A 23328-nucleotide genomic window follows, 5' to 3' on the forward strand; every position below is an offset into this window, starting at 1 on the left:
GTGCTAGAAAGGGTGAATGAGTAATGAAAGTGTTGGAAAGCTTGACACACGTGACCGTGACTGTTTATCTCGCCGTCGTGTAGTTCAAGGAATTTTGAGCATAATAGCATAAGCAAGTATAAACTTCAGCAATGAGAAGAGTCGTCGTTACGGGCCTTGGTCTAGTGACTCCATTAGGAACAGGAGTGAAAGCAGTATGGGAAAATATTATCAACAGCAAGTGCGGAATTGTGTCCTTGAAGGATCGACCGGGATTCAGTGAACTCCCTGTAAATATCGGAGCTGCTGTCAAAGAAGGTCCACTCAGCGAAGGTGGCTTTACCGCTTCAGAGTGGTTGGATAGAGGCGACGATAGAACCACAGCGCTATTTACAAGATACGCCATATCATCTGCGAAGCAAGCTCTTCAGGACGCAGGGTGGTCACCGCAAACTGAAGAGGAAAAAGAGAGAACGGTATGGCTTATGTCATCAAGCACGGCAGCCACAGCCAGAAATCGTATTGACGCATCCTTATTTGCAGGGTGTATGTCTAGGATCTGGAATGGGAAGTTTAGATGATTTATACACCACGTCAACGGTGTATTCAACTTCCGTAAGTAAATTGGACATCGATGATGGTATAATTGGCTTCACGGGAGACCTGAACGATATCTATAATAGGGCTACAAGAAAGTCTCACCCATGTTTGTTCCCAAAATTCTGATCAATATGGCTGCTGGACATCTGACAATGAAGTTTGGGTTCAAGGTATGAAGTCTGACGAAGCTGAGTAACCTCAGGTTTTCAGATGTTTATATTCTACTTGTGTAGGGTCCAAACCATGCTGCATCAACCGCCTGTACAACTGGAGCCCATTCCATTGGAGATGCAATGAGATTCATACAGTTTAATGATGCTGATGTTATGATAGCGGGCGGCTCTGAAGCCTGTATCCACCCGCTTGCAATTGCAGGATTTTGCAAGTATGTATTTTCTGTGTGAAAGTAGTCAACATACAATTTATACTGATCAAGTACGCATTAGAGCAAAATCTCTAGCAGCAACATACAACGAAAATCCTGAAGAATCTTCTCGACCATTTGACAAGGATCGATCAGGCTTTGTAATCGGTGAAGGATCTGGTGTCGTTGTCCTAGAGGAATATGAACATGCCAAGAGAAGAGGGGCTAATATTTATGCTGAAATCAAAGGGTACGGGCTCTCAGGCGATGCTCACCATATGACAGCACCGCCTGAAAATGGACAGGGCGCCGCTTTGGCAATGAAGAGAGCCTTGGGTCATGCAAAGCTAACAGCGGCTGACATTGATTATGTGAATGCACACGCTACCAGTACACCACAAGGTAATTAAGCGGACAGTACCACCGTTTGATTGTCAACATGGTGCTAACAATCACCTTTCTAGGTGACGTTGCCGAAAATAGGGCCATTAAATCCATTTTTGATGGACATTGGGACAATATAAGTGTGTCCTCCACAAAAGGCGCCACTGGACATCTTTTGGGAGCGGCTGGTGCCGTAGAGGCAATCTTTACGATATTGGCATTGAAGAATGTAAGGTGTCAAAATACTCACGCTCAAAAACTCAATTCTATTCTAATGTTTTATTTAAACAGAATGTCCTGCCCCCTACGCTGAACTTGCATGGCTTCAGTAACGATGAGTTTAATCTGAATTATGTACCCCTGGTTGCGCAAGAAGGCAAAGAAATTAGAGCTGCTTTAACGAATTCGTTTGGTTTCGGTGGTACCAACGCTAGCCTTTGTTTTGCCAAAGTGGAATAAAAAGCTTAGTAACAACAATAGTAGTGCTAGGGTGATATGCTGCAGGAACGTTTGGGTTGAGAATTGCTTGGATATTTCATGACAAAGAAAAAAATCTGTCTTTTGCTTCGACCAAAATTTCCACATGACGATTCCCACTTAGTAAGATAAATTAGGAAATTCAAATATAAGGCACAACTACCCCAGCCTGTCTTTAAATTCTACTCCACAATGTCTTCTGGTAACAATCGTCAAGCCGATCAGGGTACATCGGCCGTCCGTGAAGGGTATGCAAGTGCAAAGATCCACGGTTCGATTTTCTCATTGCTAATGCAACCTTCATTCATATTCGCTATGTAAATAGGCATCAAATCGACGTTAAGACGTTAGAAAAATACTTGTCAGAAAAGATACCCGGCTTCAAAGCACCACTTGATGTGAGCCAGTTCAGCTTCGGTCAGTCTAATCCCACTTACCTGTTAGCGGACGCAAAGTAAGTATACAAGGGTCAATGAATATTGAATCTGCAAGTAAACCAAATCACGGCCCGCCGAGCTCAACCTGCATTTTTCTTTAGTAAGAGACAATACGTTTTGCGAAAGAAGCCACCGGGTGCTCTTCTGTCTTCAACTGCTCATGCAGTTGAAAGAGAATATCGTGTTCTCCATGCTATCGGTACTTCCTCAGATGTTCCGGTACCAGAGGTCTACGTCTTGTGTGAAGATGTCAGCATTATTGGAACCCCATTCTATGTAAGATTTTTAGTCAGATCGAAATAACGTTTCTCACGCCTTAAAGCATGAAGCCTAATTTGAAAATGATAGGTTATGGAATTTGTCAAAGGACGCATTTTCACCGATGTTCGCATGCTATCTATGCCTTTTGAAGAAAGAAGACAATGGTATGGATGGCATTACCATGATCAATTGCCACAGAGGTTATGAATGGTATTAACAAACAGTAATTTGATCCTGCAGCTGGTTTTCAGCCATTAGAACCTTAGCAAAGTTGCACAAAGTCGACTATGCAGCGGTTGGATTGAAAGACTATGGTCGCAACCACGGATTCTACGCAAGACAAATCAAATCATTGAAGAGAGTGTCCGATGCTCAAGCCGCAGTGAAGGATCAAGACACTGGAGAAAAAGTTCGTGAGCTCCCTAGACTTCAAGAAATGTTAGCTTGGTTTGGTAGAAACCAGGTTCAAGACAAGTCTAGTATTGTTCATGGCGATTATAAGGTGATCATAAATAGCCGAGTGATGAACCACATTATGTACAGCGAACTAACAATGCTCCACCCGCTGAATTTCTTCTTGTTACTGAACAGATCGATAACTTGGTAATGCAAACTTGTACATAACACAAAATGCCTATTTCGCTCTACTGACTGTTCTCTTCTTTATTCAGATTTTCCACCCTACAGAGCCTCGTGTAATTGGTATCCTGGACTGGGAACTTTCCACAATTGGTCATCCTTTGTCCGATCTTGCCAATCTTCTGCAGCCATTTTATATACCATCGACGGAAGATGGCGTGTTCGCTGGATTCAAGGGCTCCAAAGAGGAACTTCCTATTCCACCTGCCGATGAATTGATGAAGGTTTATTGCCAGGAAGCTGGTATCCCATACCCCATCCAAAATTGGTCATTCTGTGTTGCCTTTGCTTTCTTCCGTGTCGCTGTGATCACCCAGGGTATTGCCGCTCGTGTTGCACGTAAGCAGGCTTCATCCGCTCAAGCTAAATTCTACGCTTCACGCTTTGTCCCATTCACGCACCTCGCTCTTGAAATTGTGGACCAAGGAGAGCTTGAACATGTGGCTGGTGATAAGAGCAAATTGTAATTGAATGTATCAAAAACTACAGCATAAACTGTGTCCGCCTAGTTTTATTTGCCTACATGTTGTATAAAAGGTCCTCTAATCTACTTGATTTCTTTTAATGCCATTGCACCAGCTATCAAAGGCATCAGTTCATCAATATTATCTGAAATATTGTTGTCATTTAATTGGTAATACTGAAGGAGAAATGTGTTAGGTGAAGGTATATTTTCATTGGTACCAATTTCACATTCATAATCACCTTTCTGATTAATTTGATGTCGCTGAACTCGGGTATACTAGATAGTGGAACAAGTTCACCGTGGATGTCTGCTTGCATCGCCTTCTCAATCTGAGGGAATACACAATCGATTAGCAATGCTTTAAGTTTCCATAATAGTGGGAGAAAACTATGCACATACATCTCCGGGATTTCCGCCAATGGCGATGGCAATAAGTGCTGTACTGTCGTCTGACACGCCATACCGCCGCAATGATTGGGAAATCTTCGAAAAAAGTTAATAAAAATGAAAGATTGATCGAAAAATCGATAACAAGTTCATTCATTCATACATTGTTCGTTGATGAAAAGTCGTAAACAATCTCAGAGTTGATTTTATGTGTTTTGAGTTTTCCGGTGACTTCTTTGTGTATTGCTTTGTTAATCGCTAGAAGGATTTGAAATGTGTTGACTACCTGGTATGATTATAGTGATTGTGTTAGTCGATTCTTGTGTTTTCTATGGTGTTCAGCGTAGTTAGTTGGTTCGAGCTGATCAATCACGTACCAAAGAGGCATTCACTAGAGCCCATGCAAGGGAAGCGTCTTGGTCTAGCAGACGTTGTCGCAGCTCCACAGCGTTTTTGACATTTTTGAAGAGTGAAATATATATCGGCCCTCTTTCAGGGTGTAGTTCTAGCTGAAAAGATTCCATAAATCCTGAGTAATAAGCGTGTGGAGACTTCACGAACTGTTAGGTTTCTGCTCGAAATGATGGAAAAAGGTACAGCAGTCACGCTTGAACGGTGGAGTTTGACTTCGCTGCGAACCTGAACGTAACGGGGTCTGTATACCTTGCTCTGGCCAGCAATCATGGAAGACGACGACTTTATTGAACAGCCAATTTATGCTATAAGCGAAAAGACGTCTTCGACCCAGTATTCCCCGTCGACTGATTACCGTTCCAAGTTCAAAGGCTCTTCCACTCCCATTGTAATCGACAACGGTAAAGTCAAATTCAACTATAACACAGCAAATCAACCATATCCATTGTTATTGACAAAGATCTTGCCGACTTTAGGTTCATATAATTGTAGAGCTGGATGGGGTTCCGAAAAATCTCCTAGATGTAAGTATCGAAAATCTCAAATTTGGTTTAGCAGCTTGAGTGCCTCTGGCTAACGCGTTTATGTGGATAGTTGTTTTCGACAACTTGGTTGCAAGATACCGCGACCGTAAAAATAATGTTAGCGTGGTTGCTGTTGGCCCAGAAATATATGCTGATCCGGCTGCAAAGGCGACAGCACGATCTCCGTTCGATTCCAACGTTGTTTGTGACATGGAACGTATGGAGCATGTGTTGGACTATATCTTCCTCAACCTAGGTATCGATACGCCCACCATTGGCCATCCTATTTTGATGACAGAACCAGCGTGCGTTCCCAAGAGTAGCCGAAAAAGTAAGCCTTGCTCGATCAATCATTTCAGATGCGCTGCCGTATCGTCTAACGTCCAAATGTACTTTGTTAGTGATGACGGAGTTGCTCTTCGAATGCTATTCTGTTCCATCAGTTTCGTACGGTATAGATTCATTATTCAGTTTCTATGCTAATCAAGACAAAAAGAATGGAGACGGTATAGTCATCTCTGCTGGCCATACTGCAACGCACATCATTCCTGTCATTGGCGGTAAAGGTGCTTTGGATAGAACCAAAAGGTTAGACCTCTATACCAAGTAGATTCTACACGAAAGGGAATCTAACAGTTGAATTAAATTCATAGACTATCTTACGGTGGCACGCAAGCATCTGAGTACATGCTGAAACTGATGCAACTCAAGTATCCCACTTTTCCTACAAAAGTCACATCTGCCCAAGCTCAGGTAACTTGCATTTTCAATACTTTATTGATTTATGTGATACCACAATCTGACTTTCTTTCTTTCTTTCCCAAAGCAATTGATGCACGAACACATATTTGTCGCCGAGGATTATCAGCAAATTTTGACAGATATCGAAAATAGACAACAATTTCAAAAGATAGACCGTATCGTGCAATTCCCCTTCAGCCCACTGGTAAGATTAAGATTGGCAAACGCTAGTGCAAGGTAATCATGCTAATAAACAGCATCAGGTCGTTGAAACGAAAACTGAAGAGGAACTCGCAAGGCAGGCTGCCAGGAAGGAGGAAAATGCTAAGCGACTTAGAGAGGCAGCGGCGAAATCACGCTTGGAAAAGGTAGAGATGTCCATAAATGAACTCAAAGAAATATCTACATTAAAGCTAATACCCTTCTTTTTCTAGCTTGTTCAACGAGAGCAACAGCACGAGGCATTTACAGTTCTAAAGGAAATGAAAGGCACAGTCAAGAAAGTAGAATGGCTTGTAAGTGATGTTCACGTCATCCACATGCCCGTTGAATACATGTCTTAACGTTTATTATTCCATTAGGCACAGTTGAAGGAATCTGGTTTTGATAATGAGGCGGATTTGGACGCAACTATTAAAAAGTTGGAAGAGGGCATTCAGCGAGCGAGAAACAAGGAGCTAGGCATCGACGAGAACGATGACAAAGTCAGTAGCTCAACGAATATGCAGCTGTGTTTCTCTATCATATTGGAACTAACATACACTGCAGGAGCCTCCTACATTCCCTCTATTAGATATTCCTGATGACCAGCTATCTGAAGCAGACAAAAAAGAGAAAAAGAAGCAGCGCTTATTGAAGGCTGGTTATGATGCTCGACAGAGAGCCAAAAAGGCAAAGGAAGAGGACAAAGCACGTCAGGCAGAAATTGCTCGATTGGACGAAGAGCGACGTATGAACCACCCTGATGAATGGCTTTCAGATCTCAAGGAAAAACGAAAGGTAACTAGTCGAAAGGTATATATTAGCTTGAAATAGTGGTGCTAATTGCCTCATTATTGCATAGGCAACAGTTGAGCGGATCAAGACTAAGAAGCGCTTGGCTTCCGAGCTAGCGGACAGACGTAGTCATGCCTCTCAGCTAAGAATGAGATCCATAGCTAGCTTAGCAAGTGATACACCAGCATCTAAGCGGCGGAAACGTGGAGCTGAAGGTAAGCGCTATTTTACTACCCGCAATTGTCAACTACAGATAAGCTGATGCAACATTCATGGTATAGAGGATACGTTCGGTGCGGATGATGAGGACTGGATGGTCTATCGAGAAATTGTAAGTGGGAAAATAGAGAGTCGGGAATGGGACGATGATAATTTAATACTAACTATAAAATTCGCATTGCAGAATCGCGAAGAAGAGTCTGAAGATGAAGAAGAGGATATGGCATCACTCAACCACTACGAGTCACTTTTATTGCAACATGATCCCGACTTTTTGCCTGAGCATGCGTTTGAAGCAGAACAAGATCCAACCAACACTCTCCTTCACCTACTAAAGCATGGCATGTATCCAAAGTATGACGCACAAGATGTCGGCCAGTCCCATCAGCTACACGTTAACGTAGAGCGGGTGAGAGTACCAGAGGTTCTATTTCAACCTAGCATCATTGGACTGGATCAAGCTGGCCTGGTAGATAATATCAACGATATTGTTCGAGTATACGATGCCTCACGCAAGCAAAGCATTGTCAAGGTAAGCATGAGCTGTGACATGCTCATTATAGTTGTACTTCTTACTGACTGGAAGTTTAGAATGTATTCGTCACTGGCGGCTTTGGTCTCATGCCTGGACTTGCCCCAAGATTAGAAAAAACTTTCCAAGAAAACTTCAATGTTGGATGGAATATTAGAGTTAAGACAGCTTCTAATCCTACGGAAGATGCATGGCGCGGAGCAGCAGAATTCTCAATGAACGATGAATTTTCTAAATTGTCAATAAGCAAGGCTGAATATGAAGAGTATGGTGGAGAATACATCAAAGAGCATGGCTTAGGAAACGTGTTTCGATCATCGTCATAAGAGACATTCATATCATGTTAATAAAATATAATTAAAATAAACCGTAACCAGGGTGTAGTGAAGAATGAACTATTCGTAGTCAGGCTCTGATTCTGGCTTAACGGCTGGATCAATGCCAATGCTCTTCATCTTAACAGCTATTTCAAACAGGTAGTCATAGCATTCGCACATAGTCTTTGCCTTTTCCCATGATTCTAGAATCCGTGAAATATCATTTAGTTTCCTCCATGGTACCAAATAAACAGCAAGTTGGTAGAACTTACCGCCCCAAACGTAAACACCGTGTCGTCTAACCAAGACTGCGCACGTGTCTGGATACTTCTCCATAGCCTGTTACACATTGGTTTGTTAGAACGGAGATGGTACCATCACTAGCAAATCACAAGTGACGATTTTACTCACCAGTGCCATTCTTTCAGTAAGATCTTCTTCCTCAGGAGTGTTCTCAACAATGGGTACGACCAGTTTATCAAAGTACCGAAGATTGGTTTTGGTAGAACCACGTCTGATACCTTTGATCATCTCTTGGTGAGAAATCTCAAACGTCTCGCCGGGATACAGTAAAGTAGCCATAACGGCATTTTGAGAATGAGTGTGAATACAAGCTCCAGCTTCACGCATAGTGTATGCATTGTAGAATAAGGGAGTGCATGCTGATGGTTTGAATACTTGTGGTTTGCGAAGCACTTGTCTATCGGCCAAAGTCATAACGAAAAGATCCTCAGGCTTCATTCTCTCCTTTTGCACTCCAGAAGGAGCAATATAAACATGTTCACTACGAAAAATTAAAGTGAGAACGTTTAGCGCATCTCGCACAAGCAATACAGTAAAGGGATAAGCGCTTACTCTTTCTTTATGCTAATACCACCACCTGTTCCCGTGACCCAGCCTGAAGTATAGAACAGCCTGCAAAGCTCGGGAATAAGGTTGGCAGGATGCAAGGGATCATCCGATTTGCACAAGGCATCAGCGTTATGGGAGCTTTGGAATCTGGCAGGGTCGACAGGTTCAACACCAACAAAGTCTGAATTTGACATGCTGGACAGAAAAAGCAGTTTCAACTGTGCCAAATTGTCCGCCAGGCAAGAAATTACCAGGCAGTGGCTTGTGCAGACAACTTTGTCCAGCCATAGCAGGTCATTCTCACCTTTCAATCGCTGCCAAACGCCCATGGCTGAGAGTCTTTGCTTTGCACTTTTGCGTACGACTACGCTTCAAATACTACAGTCGGCAGGATTCGAATCGTCACACCTCACGTCTGCCGATGTATTGACTGATGTTTTTAGTCGCTACCTTGAATTGCTAGGTCAGACTACTGCTGAGTTAGCAGAACATTCTGGCCGAGTCAAGGCAAACGCTCTGGACACCTCAACCACTTTCTCAGAGCTTCATATAGACATCGGATCTCTCAGAGATTGGCTTGAAATTGGCGATGGAAAAGTCCTTTTACCTTCATGGAGCAATGGCAATGATCCTGGCCAAGTTTTAAACGGTATATCATCAATGACAAAGCGTGATTTTACTGCTGAAGTGAGAAGCTTGCTAATGTATTCATCTATAGATGTAATACGAAGTGGTTGTCAAATTGTAGATCCGGACGATACTATTGAGTACGAATATCAAGAAGTTCCGGAAGACATCGACACCCTATTAAGCGATGACGACGCGTTCACAGAGAGCAGCGAAGAAGAGTTTGAAGAAGACGACGTCGACGAAACCAACGCCGCAGAATTACACAACGGCGTAGAATATGGAAACCACCAATCTAATTATATTCCTAATCACCTCCCACCACTCCCAATACAGTCCTTAGACGATGATAATGTATCTGCTCCTCAAGTTGAACAGCCGAGTTCATCGACAGCACAAAAGCAAGATTCACAAGCTCCAAAACCTTTGAACGCTATACTTTTGAAGACTGGGAAAAGAAAGGCACCTAAAGAACCTTACAGACACAAAATACCCTTTGAAGACTCTTATCTTGGAAATCTAGATATTAGAGGCGCCGAAGACAGCACGATGCAGGACATCCAAGCGTCATCATTAGAAGATAATCATAAGATGGTACCGTTTGATAAATTATCGAAATATGTGGAGAAGAAAAAGGACGCTGGGGTGCAGGCAACCAAGCGACACAAGAGTTGGGCCAATTCCGAGCATTTCGCAGAAAACATAAATCCCAACCGTATGTTGATGTTCTCCGACGAATTAGTCAGTACGGCACCACCGAGTATTCTGGAGAAGATAATAACTAAAGTAGCGCCTTCTGCTGCTGTATCAAAACTTTCAGCACCCAATTTATGGACCGACGTGATTGCAAGTGGGTCCAGCTTACCTGAGGATGCCATATCAAAGCCGACAGTCGATGTACCCGAAATACCTACCCCTGTGATCGAAAAGCCTGCACCCGCACCTGTAGTCGTCAAAAGAGCAAAAAGCAACTCAATATCATCGGCAGGCACTACTGTTGTTCACCCACCGAAGAAGCATGAGCCAGTGCGGACCGCCGCCCCAACGTCGCTTGCAGCATTGGCGGCGTCTGATTCTACCCCTGCTGCACCGAAGAAGAGTGGTTTGACTGTCAACTTATCGCTAAACACTTTGGGAACACATAACCAACCAGCCCCATCCTCTGCGGCAGCACCTTCCTCCAGCGACTCTAGCACTCCTAAGATTCGATTCAAGCTCAAACTTCCTACAGTGGTAGAATCAGCACCGCCGCCTGTGGAAGTTTCAGGTGGAGATACTGAGGTCATCAACTGTATTTGCGACAATCCACATGTCGACTATGGAACGTTTATGATAGCATGCGACAATTGTAGTGAATGGTTCCATGGAGATTGTGTCGGTATACGAGAAAGTGACCAAGTTGCTGAGTGGTATTGTATGCGATGTCGACCAAGACATTGAAGAGACCAACCGCACTGGAACACTCCTTACAAATTAGGAATTTTCATATTAAAAAGAAAAACCGTTAAAAAATAAAATTTTCGATTATACCACCACCCATCGATTGCAAATGCAGAAGAGAACAATCCTAGACATCATAGAGGAGAAAGGCAAAATCAATGTCTGCGCTCCTATGGTGCGATACAGTAAACTACCCTTTCGGGAGCTTGTTCGACAGTAAGTGCCGGGAGTCCACTTCCTCCGCCTAGATTCAAAAAAAAAAAAAGTTACGCTAACATGAAGCCGTTCCTGACAGATACAATTGCGATGTTGTCTACACACCGATGATTTTGGCCGATGTCTTTAAAAGCTCGGAATTTGCGAGAGAAACAGATTTTTCAACCAACGAGAGAGACGATCCAGTTGTGATTCAATTTGCTGCCAGTAATGGCAAAGATCTAGCCGATGCAGCTGAGCTTGCCAGTCCATATGTTAGTGGCATCGGTATGTATTCGCTATTATCTATGGCTACACAGAAAAAATCAACTAAGATTTGAATTTCTTCAAGATATCAACTGTGGATGTCCTCAAAAGTGGGCTATTCATGAAAAAATCGGTGCTCATTTGATGTCACAACCAGAGACTGTCCGGGATATGATCAGAACCGTTAAAGGCAGACTCAACATACCCTGCAGCATCAAGATCCGAGTTCACCCAGACCTAAAGTAAGAAGAGTTATCAAGCTTGTTGGCTAAATTGACACATCATCACTGACGGTGCCTTTTTCTCCAACAGAGAAACATACGAGTTTGTCAAACGAGCGGAATCCGTTGGTGTCGAGTACATTACCGTCCACGGCAGAACAAAAACACAGAAAAACACAGAGCCTGCCAATTTAGACGCAATTCGATTTGTAAAGGAGTCAGCCTCAGTACCCATCATCGCCAATGGCGGCGTATTTTCCATGGCCGACGTTGAAGAGATATATTCAAAAACCAATGTGGATGGTGTCATGTCTGCTAGAGGTTTGCTTCGAAATCCTGCATTATTTGCCGGTTACGAAAACACCCCATGGGAATGTATTGAGGTGAGCCTATCATCCGGCTGAAAAATCTGCTTACTGCATGCACTTAATGTGATTTTCCTTCTGTTGCAGAGCTATGTCCATATGGCACTCGGGTACGGTACAAATCACTTTATCTTCCACCATCACTTGATGTACATGATGGAAGATATTATGAGCAACAGTGAGCGCAAAACTTTCAACATCTTATCAAGTATTCCCGCCATCCTTGACCACCTGGAATCAGATTGGGGATTGGATGTCTCTCGATTGGCGTAATGCCACTTGCTGTTATCTGTCATATCATATATTTTTTTTTCTTTTATTATTGGCTGTATAATTTCTAGAAGCTGCTGTAATTTACAAAAGGGAAATCCTACCATAGAATTCAAATTGTTTATATGTTGAAAAGAAGAAACGATAATTATTTCGTGTGCTGTGCAGTCAGTTGCTCTGTGATTTTTTGGAAAGTAGGAAATAGGTTGGATGTTTCAAACTTATTGACATAAGAGCCATCTCCTTCTGCTTCCACCATACTCGTAAATGCAGGATCGATTGGAACCCTACCGAGGAATGGAATACCATAGTCCTTGGCCATAGATTCACCGCCTCCCGAAGAAAATACATTGGTGCATTCCTATATCATCATGAAATTAGATAAGAAACGGCATTCAGAGCGGGTTCAGTTCTGTAAATACTGATACTTACTGCGCAGTGTGGGCAGACAAAACCACTCATATTTTCCACAACACCGAGAATAGGAAGTTCAACTTTCTTACAGAAAGAAAGTTCCTTACGGACATCTGCAAGTGCTACGCCCTGAGGGGTTGTAACAATAACTGCACCATCTGGATTGAACGCCTTCAGAAATTCAACAACAGATATATGTTCATCTGATGTTCCAGGTGGTGTGTCGATAATCAAGTAATCCAGCTCTCCCCAACATACATCCTGCAAGAATTGCTTGATCATTGCTATGGCAGCATTAGTAAGCAAGTCCAAAATGAAGAACACAAAGATCTATTGCATACCATTCTTCTTAGGTCCACGCCATACGACTGAGTCGTTCTTGTTTTGCAAAAGGAATCCAATTGACATACAGCAAAGTCGTTGCTTTTCATCTGCATAGACTGGCACCCAACTGATACAAACGAGAGTACATATGAAGTTTGTACGTTAAGACATTGAACAAGTCAATGATAATTCTATCAATTTTTCAGCAAAGCTTACCCATTAGAAGCTTGGTGAACCTGTTTGCCGTCCAAGCCAAGCATGCGAGGAATGCTAGGGCCAGTTAGATCAACGTCCAAGACACCGACCTTGAATCCTTGGTGCACAAGCCCAAGAGAAAGTTGTGTTGTAACAGACGATTTGCCTACTCCGCCTTTACCAGAAAGCACCAAGATAATGTGCTTCACTTTTGCGAGCTGTTTGCTAATTCCTTGGTCAGCCATGTCAAGAATGGGTGTAAGTAATAAGCGTTAAAAAGTAGATCCCGAAAATTTCAGACGGACAGATCTTACAAATGAGATGCTCAAACTCAGCTCCAGTTTGGCAGCGCTGAATAGACGCAGCAGTCTGCCATATCAAAATGAAGAATAGAGGATATCTTTTATTGGACATTGAAGACATATAGTTCGAATATAATGTTGACGACTAGTTTCTTCCAGCTATCATAAACTTCGATCATTATCTAAGGTCCATACGAATACGGGATATATAACTACAGCAAAACCATCTACAGATCACCGTAAAAATTACAACCTATCTGTTGGCTTGAAGCAAGTAAAAGTGAATTTCGACCATAGAACCTATGTGGATCGTATAAAGGTAGTGCGATTATATCGAAATTGAATCCATTCGGCGCACGAGATGAGTTTGCATGTCTTCAGACTTTCTTACTTCTTCCGCAACTTTCAACTTGTTATCTACAGATTGGCACATTTTCTCGAGCTTTAAATGCAAATGGTTTAGTCTGCTTGTGATGAATAAGGCAATATTCAGGTATCTACTTACCAGCTCATTTTGATTGTCATACGCAAATCGATATTGTTTTCTCAAAATCCTTCGAGCCTTTGCCAATTTACCAAGATGAATTAAATCTTCTGCATAATAAAGCCAGCATTTGCATTCTTGAACAGTATCGTTCAGTTTCTGCGCAAGCTGTATTTGACGTATTGCTAGAGATCCTGCTTTCAAAGCCTATAATGGAGTCATTGATATTAGAACGCTGATGTAATCCGATAACTTGAAGCGGCTATTTTAATGCTTACATATCGACTGTTTGCTTTTGCAAGAGAGCTATAGGCACCCCCCAAAACAGCAAAATACAGACCAGTGAAGTGCATCATTCCGTCGCGTACCCAAGACCTCCACAACGACTTCATGCTGTAGGTAAACATTGTAAGTATGAAAAAGCATTTGAGTAGATTTGCTCTACCAAATCTCGCTCTTACCATCGAATATCTCCAAGTGTAAAAGAGTCTTGCATATAGTTACTATTTACAGTCAAAGTGATGTTGATTATGACATCAATGCCTTTTGATTCGCCCTGAATGTTGGCAGAATCCCATTTTTCTTCTTCAAACAAGCCAAGCAGGAGCAGATTGGTTACTAACGTAGGCTGTGCCTGCCATCGTTGTAACGTGGCATGGAACGTATGAATATGTGAGCATTGAATAGAAGCTTCATACTGTTGCGCCCCATTGCAGCTGTTCATTATAGATGTAGGTATTGTTGTCGTTACTGTTTTTTGCACATATGGCTGGCGATGCGATCGAATATGACGATCCCGTACTAAAGTGAATGAATAATGAGAACGGCAAGTCTAACTTATACTCATTGATACAAAGTCCACAAACCATTGTGAATACGAAATATATCCTCAGACTTCCGTAGCCTGTCTGCAGAAAATGTAGATCTAAAGTTGCGGCATCGAAGATCTTGATGATCTATGTTTGCCATACCAGTTGAAAATACTATATCCGACTCTCATGTCTTATATGTGGGGGTCAAAAATCAGCTAGCAAACTCAGAACTTAAACAGCACAAACAATTATCTAATCAGTCTCAGCGCGCAATATACGTGAGCTCACATTAGTGTAAGCGTATAGAGAACAGGCATTGCACATAACAACAAAATTATAATAACAACTTTGTACTGCACACACTTGGCTATGTAGGATCATCCTCCAAGATTGCACATACTATATCGGCAATGCCTGCCTTTCATCATCATTTCAATTTCGTAGCTTACCTCCCAACTTACTCATTCGTTCCAACGTTACCAAGCATTTGACCAGCAAACAACCCTTACATGGCCATAGGGTCAAAGCCTACTGAGCGAACCAACCACAAAGGCCAACAAAAAAAGGAGGCTACATAGTAGCCTCCAATGCAAAAAGTGTGCAAATTGCACAAGTTTTACAAGCACATCGCGCCGCACGCATTAACGTGAATCCGCTTGAGCAACCATTTCCATTACTTTGCATAAAAAAGAGCAGAGCAGAATGCATGGAAATGAGTCACTTGAGGGTATGATCTCAGCCGACTTGACATGGTGCAACCATGTCAAAGTACAGCACCCCTTGTGCCAGTAAGTGAAGGAGAAGAAATGAGGGTAGACAAAGCCGAAGCAATGTCACCCTCGTTTGTATTCCGAAGAAGAAGGATAGGTAACTGAATCATAAGAAAGATGTGGCCACCCAAGAAGTAAAGAAAGAAAGAAAAAAAGGGGGAAGGATGGCGCACAAAATACGAAGAATGGTAAAATGCTTACTTTGAGAACAATTGCTCCATTTGCTCCAGTGTGATGTCTTTGGATTCAGGTACAAAGAAGTACCATACACCAGCTACAAAGCAGCAGGCACCAAAAAAGAAGTAGGCAGCAGATGCACTGTGAGCTGAGAACACAGGCATAATCAAGGTAGTGAAAATGGAGAAAATCCAAAAAATTGAAAATGTGAGGGCGCAACCTGTGAAGAACAAATTTCAGTTAGCGATATACTTCACCATACTATACCATCATTATTTGGCATTGCCTTACCCTTTGCACGACAGCGCATATTAAAAATCTCTGAACTAGAGGTGAAAGCTTGGTCAGGGTTGAATGCGTAAAAGGTCAATGTTTTCGTGCCTCAAATACTTACGGTACGACGAAAGAAACGATGCCCAGCGAGTAAGAATAACAAAAACTGAAGATGAACAAGAAAGCCATGATAGCATTACGAGCAGGGACCGATGTCATGATGATGTTTCCTTGAGCATCCATGTGTGAAAAGGCTTGAAACATGGCGCCAATCATCATCATGCTGATACACATCATCCATGTGCCTGAGAGCAAGATGGGTTTGCGGCCCCATCTGTCCAAGAAGGTTACGGTTACGAGAGTTCCCAAGAAGCCAAAAGCACCGACACCGCAAGTTGCTACCAAGGATGAAGAGACACTGGAAAGGCCAGCACTCTTGAAAACAGTGGGAGCAAAGTAGCGAACTAATAAGAGCGGAAAGATATTAGGATCAAGTACTTTTCACTACGCACATCGTATTTAAAAAGCTTACCCGCTTGAGTGCCAGTCAGAGCAGCACCTAAAGCCAAGGTAAATGAAATAAGGGTTCTCTTGCGGTTGGTACCCTGGAACAACTCCCAAACGGTTGCTTGGCCAAGAGATCTTTCATAATCGAGCTCTTGCTTAATCTCATTAAACTCCGCTTGAATATTGACATCGGTTATAGGAGCTTCCCGGAGATCGCTCAGGACTTGCAGCGATTCTTCGTCCCGGCCTTGATAGATGAGCCAACGAGGTGAAAAGGGTAGAGTGAATGAAAATATTCCAAGTCCAACGCACAGGAGCAGCTCAATGAGCCACGGAGCACGCCATCCCCACGAAGTGACCAAGAAACTGGTTCCGTAAGTCACAAAGTAGCCTATTAGCGTACCAAATGACTTCATCACCGTGTAAAGACTAATGAGTCGGCCACGAATGTCCGCAGGGGCAATTTCAGAGTGATAGAGAGGGATGCTGTTTGTAATGATACCATTTCCGATACCAGCAATGATTCTTCCAGCCAATAGAACGCCATATTTCATGCCAATGACTTGCATAAGGACTCCAATAGCAAAGATAAAGCACGATACAATGATAGAGTACTTCCTGCCTATCTTGTCTATAAGATGCAGTTCAAAGTCTTTTAGTGGGAAGCTACGATTATGTACTGTCAGTGCGAGTGAAACCTTACCACAAAAATAAGCAGATGACAGAGCGCCTAAACCGCCAAGCGCCAAAGTCATGACAAGAAGAACACTCTTCAGGTAGGCATTGATATCCGGGAAAGCTGCCATAAACGTTGGTAGAGATAGAATACCTGCTACGGCTCCAGTATCGTATCCACAAATGAACTGTTATAAGACAAACAAGTTAGGAGACACATCAGAATATCAGCGATCGGCATAAACGTACTCCTCCTAAAGCTGCTAATAGTCCCGAGATATACACAGTTCTTCTTCTTCCATGGCTCTTACGAGCCGGTGGAGAGAGGTAAGACTCTTCGATAGAGTGGTCGACTTTTTCAATATGAGTCATTGCAGAAAGATAGAAAGTGGAGCTGCAACTGCATCTTAAAATCAAAATAAAAAGACGTAAAAATCGGGGTGACCGGGAAGTCAGTGGCTGAAGGAAGCAACAAAACATTCTGATTCGTTGATTTTACTATTTTACAGAATTTTTTTTTTTTTACAATAGCGTTCTGAGTAGATCAATATTTTTTAGAGAGTCTAGCTTTTCTGTCTCCAAAGCTTCTAATCGTTTCCTGACACCAAACAGCATTAGAGATGTTACAAAATGACTGATAAAATCAAATTGAATGAGCATCTTACTTGTTCTTTTGTTGAATTTCAATGGGCGTGGCGCTTTCATAACTGCTTTGTTGGATCTGGTTACCTAGTCGTTCCAGTTCCCGTTCCGTTTTCGTCAATTTCTTTTCGAGTTTGGTTATTCTCGCTCTGAGCGATTTTTCGTCCGACTGAGGTTGAGAACGCAAAATGTCTTTCATGGGAACGAATACTTTGAGGTTGGGCGAGATGATCTTCATAGCCACTGGTTCTGTCGGCTCATAGCCTCCGTTTGCCTAAACACAATAGTCCTTAGTGCAAAGTAGCATAACAACATGTCAGGCATCAAAAACTTACATCTGAAGTCAATACTTCTAGCGAAGATGCTTTGATAAAATCCTTAATATCGCCTACATATTTTTGTAACTCGCCGTGATGTGTATCCGCGTCTGCATCGGAGTACCATATTTTGAATGGCAATTCTTTGGCAATGCTCACACGGTTACTTTGCCGCAGGGACCGAGATGCATGAATGATGGATAATACGGTCTAACAAGAAGATATCTCTTTAGTAAAATGAAGAGATATACATTATTAGCTTTGCGTCTCGCTCTTACCTGAAATCCTGATTCAACGTTTTCGTCTTTGTACTGTGCAAACTGATCAACAGCCGGGAAGGATTCAAGCATCAAGGACGGAGGTGAGGAATACTGTTCTCGGTCTTCATGGTGTTCTTTGTAATGATGCCACAGTTCCTATACAAGGGTATCAATATCTGTCACAGGAAGATTAGAATAATGTCATCGATATCTTACTTCAGTCAAAAATGGCATGAAAGGGTGAGTCAATCGGAGTCCAACGTCCATGCAGGCACTCAAAATGTTCAAAGTCGACAACGAGGTTGCGCTCTGACTATCTTTGAGCATCGATTTGCTAAATTCCACATAGACATCGCACAAGTCTTCAACAATGAATCGGCGAGTAGCATCTGTAGCTTCGTGAAGATGAAACTTTTCGAATCCGGCTTGTGAAGCCATCACAGCAGTGGCAAGTCTTGATAATATATAACGGTTCACCAGTGGTATAGAGGCTAATTCTTCGGCTTTAGGAAGGCGATCGACTAGCGAAGATGAAAGCTTGTTGTCCACCATTTGAATACGGCTAAGCCCATACTTGAAGAGGTTCCACATCTTGTTTCCAAAATGAGTAGTAGATACAACATTATTAATGTCCAAATTGATCTGCCTTGTTTGTTGGGTATATGATACAAGCGCAAACCGTAAGGAATCCGCACCACACGATTGTATACCATTGGGATACTCGACTTCAAGATTTTTAATGCTCCTAGGGGTACTGTGAGCGTATGGAAGGAAGAAAAAATGTAAGGGAAGTATTGCCTACCTTTCAACTTCTGAAGGAGCGAGATTACCGGTTCGCACAGCCTCTTTTAGAGTATCCAAATCCACACCATTTATGACGTGAACGGGGTCAATAACATTGCCTAAAGACTTGGACATCTTACGACCCTGAGCATCTCGAACCTAGGAAATAATATTATTAGCAAAGACATAGTTTCTTTTAGGTTCTGCCAATTGAAGTAAGTGGAACTAACCATAGCATGCAAAAAGATGTCCTTGAAAGGCGGCTGTCCATCAAGGTGGGTACAAAGCATAGCCATTCTCGCCACCCAGAAAAACAAAATGTCCAGACCTGTTTCCATAACATTCAATGGGTATCGTTGCTACGAAATGAAGTGGTTACTACCTTAAAGAGTTCATGTTAAAGATGACAAATTATAACTTACTGCCGTGGTGCCAGGTTCTGTCCAACCCGAGGCAGATAGAGGCAGTAGAGCGGACGAAAACCATGTATCGAGAACATCTTCATCTTGATGCGCTTTATACGACGTATTATCGGGAAGATTTCGGTTAGAGAGTTCTTTCACGACGTTGGCGTGCAACTCGTTGCTGTCTCTTGCCACAACCCAAAAATCTGTGCATATGATGTTAATAGCCGTCATTTCAAAAGGTGTTCTAGAATGCAGCAGTACCTTCATGTGAGTCCGCCAAACGGATCTGATAGGCAGGTATCCGATGACCCCACCATAGCTGGCGAGATATACACCAGTCTTGAATATTATTTAACCATCTGTTAAGCTCGTTCTTGTGATGTACAGGATGGGTGACGATGTCGCCCTGGTCAACATATTTGGCTACATTATCTGCCAACCCGCTGCACTTGATGTACCACTGTGGTTGAATGAGAGGCTCAATCACGTCTCCCGATCTTGAACAGATAGCAAGTCGCATAGCATGATCGGTCTCCTTGCCTCTGTAGACATTTAACTCTTGCAGCTTTTCTACAACATATTTACGAGCTTCAAACCTATCTATGCCCTAAATGGTGTTTATGCATTTGAATATTGTCTGCGAACTTCAATTGATCGAACCATATATCTTACCTCGAGCTCTTTAACACCACATTTTTCATTCAGTTTGCCGTTCTTATCGAATATGCTAACAAGTGGTAAGCCATGTCGTCGGCCACAGTCATAGTCATTTTGATCGTGAGCAGGGGTGATTTTTACGACACCAGTTCCGAACTCCATATCAACCAGCTGTGGATCACAGATAATTGGAATCGTCTTCTTGGAAAGAGGATGGATGACGCTTTTTCCGTGAAGGCTCTGAGTGCATACATTAGTTAAAAACTTGCAATGCCGTGGAATTTCAAACGGTATGTCTACCTTGTATCTAGCATCTTCTGGATGAATAGCTACAGCACAATCACCTAGCATTGTTTCAATTCGAGTAGTCGCAACTACCAACTCGCCAATATCACTCGGATCTACAACTGGATATGCAAACTTGTGCAAGACGCCAAATTCAACCCTGGAATAGATGTCAGCCAGATATAAGCACGACGAAAGCCTATAATATCAAACGAACTTACCCTTCAGTTCGTCCAGGTAAAGTCTTAAATGTTTGACCAGTAATCTCGTGGTAGTCAACCTGACACGATGACACTGAATCAGACATACATGCACGCTTCAAATACAAAATTAAGAGAAACAAACCTCTATATCAGATATAACAGTCTCCAACTCACAGCACCAATTGACTAGTCGGGAATCACGATATATAAGGCCATCTTGATACAGTTTGATGAAGGCATTTTGTACTGCTTTTGATCTACTTTCGTCCATAGTGAAATACGTTTTATCCCAATCAACGCTAGCACCAATTTTTCTCTGCCAAAGAAAAATTTAGAATTTGTGGTTACCGTGATAGGCAAAAAACAAATCATCACCAACTCACGATTTGTTCAATAATCCTGTTACCATAGTGTTCACGCCACTTCCATATCTCCTCCACAAAGGCATCTCTGCCTAAATCATGTCTAGAAAGCTTCATTGAAGAATTCAATTATAAAGGTGCCATCACTTTTGAAATACTATTGTTATACCGCCCTCACCTGGCGATCCTTCATCAATTGTCGCTCTACAACAGATTGAGTTCCAATCCCAGCATGATCTGTCCCAGGTATCCATGAAACATCGTAGCCACACATTCTACGCCAGCGAACAACCGCATCCTATCATCGATTGATCAGCATTTGGAAACACTGCGTTATACGGCTTCTTTCAAAAAAGGACAGTCACCTCCAAACTAAACGTTAAAGCATGCCCTATATGAAGCGACCCAGTGACATTTGGAGGAGGCGTAATCATGTTGAATGTCGGCTTTGCTTGATTACGTGCTCGGCCTTGCGGTTTTGATCCAAAGAATCCTATGGTATGGTAAATAGGCGATTCAGTTTGAGTTACAGTATGGTTAGCAATATTTTGTAGACAATCATACCCTGGCTCTCCCACCATTCATACCATCCAGTTTCGACCAATTTCTAGGTATTTAGTTAGTACTTCATTGGGCATATTGAACGACATTTCAACCTGTCGTTACCGGTTCATAGGCCTGTCCAAACGGTCTGCTAGGCTTTTGCGGTGTTGACTGTGAAAGCTGCCTTGGAGATGAGCTCAGAAGTCTCTTCTTTACCACGAGATTTCCAGACGCTCGTATCAAGTCTCTATTGTAATGACAAGGCGAAATGCGTTGCTGGAGCGAGTGACAACGCAGCATTTCAGTTTCGAGTGCCTGGACCAGTCTGAACACGAGCTTGACTGATTGCACTTTTATTTTTTCAATCAAGACAGTATGAAGCACGTGACATGATTGAAAGATCGCGTGTAGCCATTCGTGAAAATGTGGTAGGAAATGTAATTTTCTCACCAAAACCTTTTTGCATTTGTGGTGCGCTGCACAAATACTGAGTTTGTTGACGTCGTCAGTTGGTGTAGTATAAAGGTGTGCAATGAAAGATGAATAAACGACAGCGGATCTTTCCCTACAACTACGTGCATAAGTTTGCGATTGTATTATCAGAAAGCGTATTCTTTGCAAGTGTCAATATCATTGAATACTTCCCGCTATAACATTTTTATTAGTAAATCAAGTTCTACTGCGACAAAAAAATTGAATTCATCCATACCGGATTGCGCATCACAACAATAAAACCGGTATATCGATAGCACGCGTTATAACTTCGTGACGTTAGTATTTTTCTATTTGCGGTCAAAACTTTCGACCTCGCGCTTTCGACATTGACTGCATCCCCCGGTCATTTAGTAGACTCAAACGCCCAACACAACCCGGCCAAGTCAACTGGATTACCGTGTTATAATAAAATCTCAAATATTATCGTACTCCATATCACTTGTATACACGGTATCAGCTTTATCAAAGGTGGAAATTTTCGCATTTATGTTTAATAACTTTAGAGGGTATGGTAACGTGGAGCAGAGTAGTTTGCCGTAGTGTATTTCAGTGAAAGCTGTTCAATGGATGGGCTAAGGAAATAAAGCCCGATCGCGCGCCCCCAAACCAAAACCAAAACCCCAAAACCATCGATCGCTTCACTTACAATCAACTTTTGTCATGCGTATGAGCAAGCGCCCCTTTTCGGCGGCGTTTTATCGTGAGCCAGCATATTTGGCAGCTGGGTTAGTTATGGGACCGTTGACCCTTCCATCAAACAGTGGGTAAAGTGCGATAAATTTATTGTGCATATAAATTACCTGTGCATTGCATTGACGACTTAAACGCTTGCTTCCAGAAATCTAACTTTTGTACGATTGCCCCTGCTTTACTCCTATGAAACCCAGCAAACCTCAATCTCGCTCCTCAGCAAAGACACCTGACACTGGGATCTTACCATCGAAAGCCGCTGCTGTCCGCAAGGCTAATTTCAACAATGGCTCAAGCAGTAATGGAAGCAAGGTTAATGAAGAAATAAAGGCTAAACCACCTAGTGCCTCGGGAAAGACTCCAAGCAAGGCATGCCAACAGAAGAAAAGCTAGAGCGATACGCTATGACATTGGTCGTCGACGATCACCTGCGATATTAAACGCCCGAAACCAAGGCCAGGTAAATTTATACTCCTTCAACACATTTCATGTAAATAACAATTGAATAAAATGATTTTCATCTACATGAAATTATCACTCACAAAAATATTATATGAAACGATTAAGAGCTCTCTTTATATGTGATATCCAACAATGTCGATCGCTAACACCACCATAAATGACAGTAGTCTCAGCTGGTTAGAAGATTCTATGCTATAAAATTCATAACCTCTCGAGCAAGGAGTTACACAATGCCAAGGTGATGACATTTTATTCAGCGTTTGAAAAACTCGAGGAGGAGGCTCATCGATAATTTCAACGTATTCATCAATGCCC

General features: G+C 42.4%; 11 protein-coding genes across 11 annotated transcripts; 5 read left to right on the forward strand and 6 right to left on the reverse strand.

Annotated features, from left to right (window-relative positions):
• The first annotated feature begins 56 nt into the window (after positions 1–56).
• On the forward strand, positions 57–1910 carry K450DRAFT_231189 (uncharacterized protein). Its single transcript, XM_051587376.1, has 7 exons — positions 57–455; positions 523–594; positions 663–749; positions 813–964; positions 1026–1345; positions 1408–1556; positions 1619–1910. Exons 1-7 carry the CDS (start codon positions 132–134, stop codon positions 1784–1786), a joined length of 1272 nt encoding a protein of 423 aa, XP_051446792.1. The 5' UTR covers positions 57–131; the 3' UTR covers positions 1787–1910.
• Positions 1911–1974: 64 nt separating this feature from the next.
• Positions 1975–3897, forward strand: K450DRAFT_231194 (uncharacterized protein). The gene is made up of 7 exons (XM_051587377.1): positions 1975–2052; positions 2130–2258; positions 2343–2517; positions 2590–2666; positions 2743–3004; positions 3094–3105; positions 3174–3897. The coding sequence occupies exons 1-7, from the start codon at positions 1997–1999 to the stop codon at positions 3606–3608; spliced, it is 1146 nt and encodes a 381-aa protein (XP_051446793.1). The 5' UTR covers positions 1975–1996; the 3' UTR covers positions 3609–3897.
• On the reverse strand, positions 3649–4567 carry K450DRAFT_231197 (uncharacterized protein). The gene is made up of 5 exons (XM_051587378.1): positions 4372–4567; positions 4158–4280; positions 4007–4090; positions 3847–3936; positions 3649–3781 (listed from the first exon to the last, which is right to left on the reverse strand). The coding sequence occupies exons 1-5, from the start codon at positions 4516–4518 to the stop codon at positions 3689–3691; spliced, it is 537 nt and encodes a 178-aa protein (XP_051446794.1). The 5' UTR covers positions 4519–4567; the 3' UTR covers positions 3649–3688.
• A 60-nt stretch (positions 4568–4627) lies between these two features.
• K450DRAFT_231201 (uncharacterized protein) lies at positions 4628–8079 on the forward strand. Its single transcript, XM_051587379.1, has 14 exons — positions 4628–4809; positions 4885–4932; positions 5003–5263; positions 5334–5520; positions 5586–5685; positions 5759–5878; positions 5937–6041; positions 6108–6188; positions 6255–6377; positions 6445–6672; positions 6737–6884; positions 6951–7000; positions 7073–7420; positions 7480–8079. The coding sequence occupies exons 1-14, from the start codon at positions 4677–4679 to the stop codon at positions 7744–7746; spliced, it is 2199 nt and encodes a 732-aa protein (XP_051446795.1). The 5' UTR covers positions 4628–4676; the 3' UTR covers positions 7747–8079.
• Positions 7675–9036, reverse strand: K450DRAFT_231205 (uncharacterized protein). Its single transcript, XM_051587380.1, has 4 exons — positions 8593–9036; positions 8149–8521; positions 8010–8076; positions 7675–7940 (listed from the first exon to the last, which is right to left on the reverse strand). The coding sequence occupies exons 1-4, from the start codon at positions 8916–8918 to the stop codon at positions 7816–7818; spliced, it is 891 nt and encodes a 296-aa protein (XP_051446796.1). The 5' UTR covers positions 8919–9036; the 3' UTR covers positions 7675–7815.
• K450DRAFT_269940 (uncharacterized protein) lies at positions 8917–10656 on the forward strand (the record flags this gene model as incomplete). The annotated part of the gene is made up of 1 exon (XM_051592943.1): positions 8917–10656. The coding sequence occupies one exon, from the start codon at positions 8917–8919 to the stop codon at positions 10654–10656; it is 1740 nt and encodes a 579-aa protein (XP_051446797.1).
• A 109-nt stretch (positions 10657–10765) lies between these two features.
• On the forward strand, positions 10766–12335 carry K450DRAFT_285883 (uncharacterized protein; the record flags this gene model as incomplete). Its single annotated transcript, XM_051593524.1, has 5 exons — positions 10766–10872; positions 10952–11139; positions 11204–11360; positions 11431–11722; positions 11792–12335. The coding sequence occupies 5 exons, from the start codon at positions 10766–10768 to the stop codon at positions 11975–11977; spliced, it is 930 nt and encodes a 309-aa protein (XP_051446798.1). The 3' UTR covers positions 11978–12335.
• On the reverse strand, positions 11792–13188 carry K450DRAFT_231210 (uncharacterized protein). Its single transcript, XM_051587381.1, has 4 exons — positions 12929–13188; positions 12730–12839; positions 12407–12672; positions 11792–12335 (listed from the first exon to the last, which is right to left on the reverse strand). The coding sequence occupies exons 1-4, from the start codon at positions 13150–13152 to the stop codon at positions 12123–12125; spliced, it is 813 nt and encodes a 270-aa protein (XP_051446799.1). The 5' UTR covers positions 13153–13188; the 3' UTR covers positions 11792–12122.
• A 119-nt stretch (positions 13189–13307) lies between these two features.
• K450DRAFT_231213 (uncharacterized protein) lies at positions 13308–15067 on the reverse strand. Its single transcript, XM_051587382.1, has 4 exons — positions 14560–15067; positions 14155–14494; positions 13972–14086; positions 13308–13900 (listed from the first exon to the last, which is right to left on the reverse strand). Exons 1-4 carry the CDS (start codon positions 14660–14662, stop codon positions 13538–13540), a joined length of 921 nt encoding a protein of 306 aa, XP_051446800.1. The 5' UTR covers positions 14663–15067; the 3' UTR covers positions 13308–13537.
• On the reverse strand, positions 15068–17279 carry K450DRAFT_231218 (uncharacterized protein). Its single transcript, XM_051587383.1, has 4 exons — positions 16258–17279; positions 15847–16189; positions 15744–15778; positions 15068–15672 (listed from the first exon to the last, which is right to left on the reverse strand). The coding sequence occupies exons 1-4, from the start codon at positions 17036–17038 to the stop codon at positions 15473–15475; spliced, it is 1359 nt and encodes a 452-aa protein (XP_051446801.1). The 5' UTR covers positions 17039–17279; the 3' UTR covers positions 15068–15472.
• An 80-nt stretch (positions 17280–17359) lies between these two features.
• K450DRAFT_231230 (uncharacterized protein) lies at positions 17360–21692 on the reverse strand. Its single transcript, XM_051587384.1, has 18 exons — positions 21490–21692; positions 21388–21430; positions 21189–21316; positions 21002–21121; positions 20845–20934; positions 20604–20777; positions 20480–20538; positions 20274–20418; positions 19989–20213; positions 19578–19923; positions 19332–19519; positions 19140–19268; positions 18929–19068; positions 18343–18871; positions 18145–18282; positions 17885–18076; positions 17573–17823; positions 17360–17505 (listed from the first exon to the last, which is right to left on the reverse strand). Exons 1-18 carry the CDS (start codon positions 21664–21666, stop codon positions 17430–17432), a joined length of 3150 nt encoding a protein of 1049 aa, XP_051446802.1. The 5' UTR covers positions 21667–21692; the 3' UTR covers positions 17360–17429.
• Positions 21693–23328: the final 1636 nt, after the last annotated feature.

This window comes from Umbelopsis ramanniana (assembly GCF_025399195.1).
Source record: "Umbelopsis ramanniana AG unplaced genomic scaffold K450scaffold_13, whole genome shotgun sequence".
Lineage (NCBI taxonomy): Eukaryota > Fungi > Mucoromycota > Umbelopsidomycetes > Umbelopsidales > Umbelopsidaceae > Umbelopsis > Umbelopsis ramanniana.

Coding starts and splice junctions, on each gene's coding strand:
- K450DRAFT_231197 (XM_051587378.1), bottom strand. CDS start 4,518: ATGGAATCTTTTCAGCTAGAACTACACCCTGAAAGAGGGCCGATATAT. Junction 4,091..4,157: donor ACTTTTCATCAACGAACAAT/GTATGAATGAAT, acceptor CTTTTTTCGAAG/ATTTCCCAATCATTGCGGCG. Junction 3,782..3,846: donor ACATCAAATTAATCAGAAAG/GTGATTATGAAT, acceptor TTTCTCCTTCAG/TATTACCAATTAAATGACAA.
- K450DRAFT_231230 (XM_051587384.1), bottom strand. CDS start 21,666: ATGCTGCGTTGTCACTCGCTCCAGCAACGCATTTCGCCTTGTCATTAC. Junction 19,924..19,988: donor GTGGTGTTAAAGAGCTCGAG/GTAAGATATATG, acceptor AACACCATTTAG/GGCATAGATAGGTTTGAAGC. Junction 18,872..18,928: donor GCTCCTTCAGAAGTTGAAAG/GTAGGCAATACT, acceptor CAGTACCCCTAG/GAGCATTAAAAATCTTGAAG.
- K450DRAFT_231201 (XM_051587379.1), top strand. CDS start 4,677: ATGGAAGACGACGACTTTATTGAACAGCCAATTTATGCTATAAGCGAA. Junction 4,933..5,002: donor TTCCGAAAAATCTCCTAGAT/GTAAGTATCGAA, acceptor TTATGTGGATAG/TTGTTTTCGACAACTTGGTT. Junction 5,686..5,758: donor TCACATCTGCCCAAGCTCAG/GTAACTTGCATT, acceptor TCTTTCCCAAAG/CAATTGATGCACGAACACAT.
- K450DRAFT_231210 (XM_051587381.1), bottom strand. CDS start 13,152: ATGGCTGACCAAGGAATTAGCAAACAGCTCGCAAAAGTGAAGCACATT. Junction 12,840..12,928: donor GTTCACCAAGCTTCTAATGG/GTAAGCTTTGCT, acceptor CGTTTGTATCAG/TTGGGTGCCAGTCTATGCAG. Junction 12,336..12,406: donor TTGTCTGCCCACACTGCGCA/GTAAGTATCAGT, acceptor ATGATGATATAG/GAATGCACCAATGTATTTTC.
- K450DRAFT_231213 (XM_051587382.1), bottom strand. CDS start 14,662: ATGGCAAACATAGATCATCAAGATCTTCGATGCCGCAACTTTAGATCT. Junction 14,495..14,559: donor TATATTTCGTATTCACAATG/GTTTGTGGACTT, acceptor CATTCACTTTAG/TACGGGATCGTCATATTCGA. Junction 14,087..14,154: donor ACACTTGGAGATATTCGATG/GTAAGAGCGAGA, acceptor GTTTACCTACAG/CATGAAGTCGTTGTGGAGGT.
- K450DRAFT_231205 (XM_051587380.1), bottom strand. CDS start 8,918: ATGGGCGTTTGGCAGCGATTGAAAGGTGAGAATGACCTGCTATGGCTG. Junction 8,522..8,592: donor GGTATTAGCATAAAGAAAGA/GTAAGCGCTTAT, acceptor AATTTTTCGTAG/TGAACATGTTTATATTGCTC. Junction 7,941..8,009: donor CGGTGTTTACGTTTGGGGCG/GTAAGTTCTACC, acceptor CACGGATTCTAG/AATCATGGGAAAAGGCAAAG.
- K450DRAFT_231194 (XM_051587377.1), top strand. CDS start 1,997: ATGTCTTCTGGTAACAATCGTCAAGCCGATCAGGGTACATCGGCCGTC. Junction 2,053..2,129: donor ACATCGGCCGTCCGTGAAGG/GTATGCAAGTGC, acceptor CTATGTAAATAG/GCATCAAATCGACGTTAAGA. Junction 2,518..2,589: donor TTATTGGAACCCCATTCTAT/GTAAGATTTTTA, acceptor TGAAAATGATAG/GTTATGGAATTTGTCAAAGG.
- K450DRAFT_231218 (XM_051587383.1), bottom strand. CDS start 17,038: ATGGCAGCTTTCCCGGATATCAATGCCTACCTGAAGAGTGTTCTTCTT. Junction 16,190..16,257: donor TCTGACTGGCACTCAAGCGG/GTAAGCTTTTTA, acceptor CGCTCTTATTAG/TTCGCTACTTTGCTCCCACT. Junction 15,673..15,743: donor TATGCGCTGTCGTGCAAAGG/GTAAGGCAATGC, acceptor TGTTCTTCACAG/GTTGCGCCCTCACATTTTCA.
- K450DRAFT_231189 (XM_051587376.1), top strand. CDS start 132: ATGAGAAGAGTCGTCGTTACGGGCCTTGGTCTAGTGACTCCATTAGGA. Junction 456..522: donor AAGAGGAAAAAGAGAGAACG/GTATGGCTTATG, acceptor CCTTATTTGCAG/GGTGTATGTCTAGGATCTGG. Junction 750..812: donor CAATGAAGTTTGGGTTCAAG/GTATGAAGTCTG, acceptor CTACTTGTGTAG/GGTCCAAACCATGCTGCATC.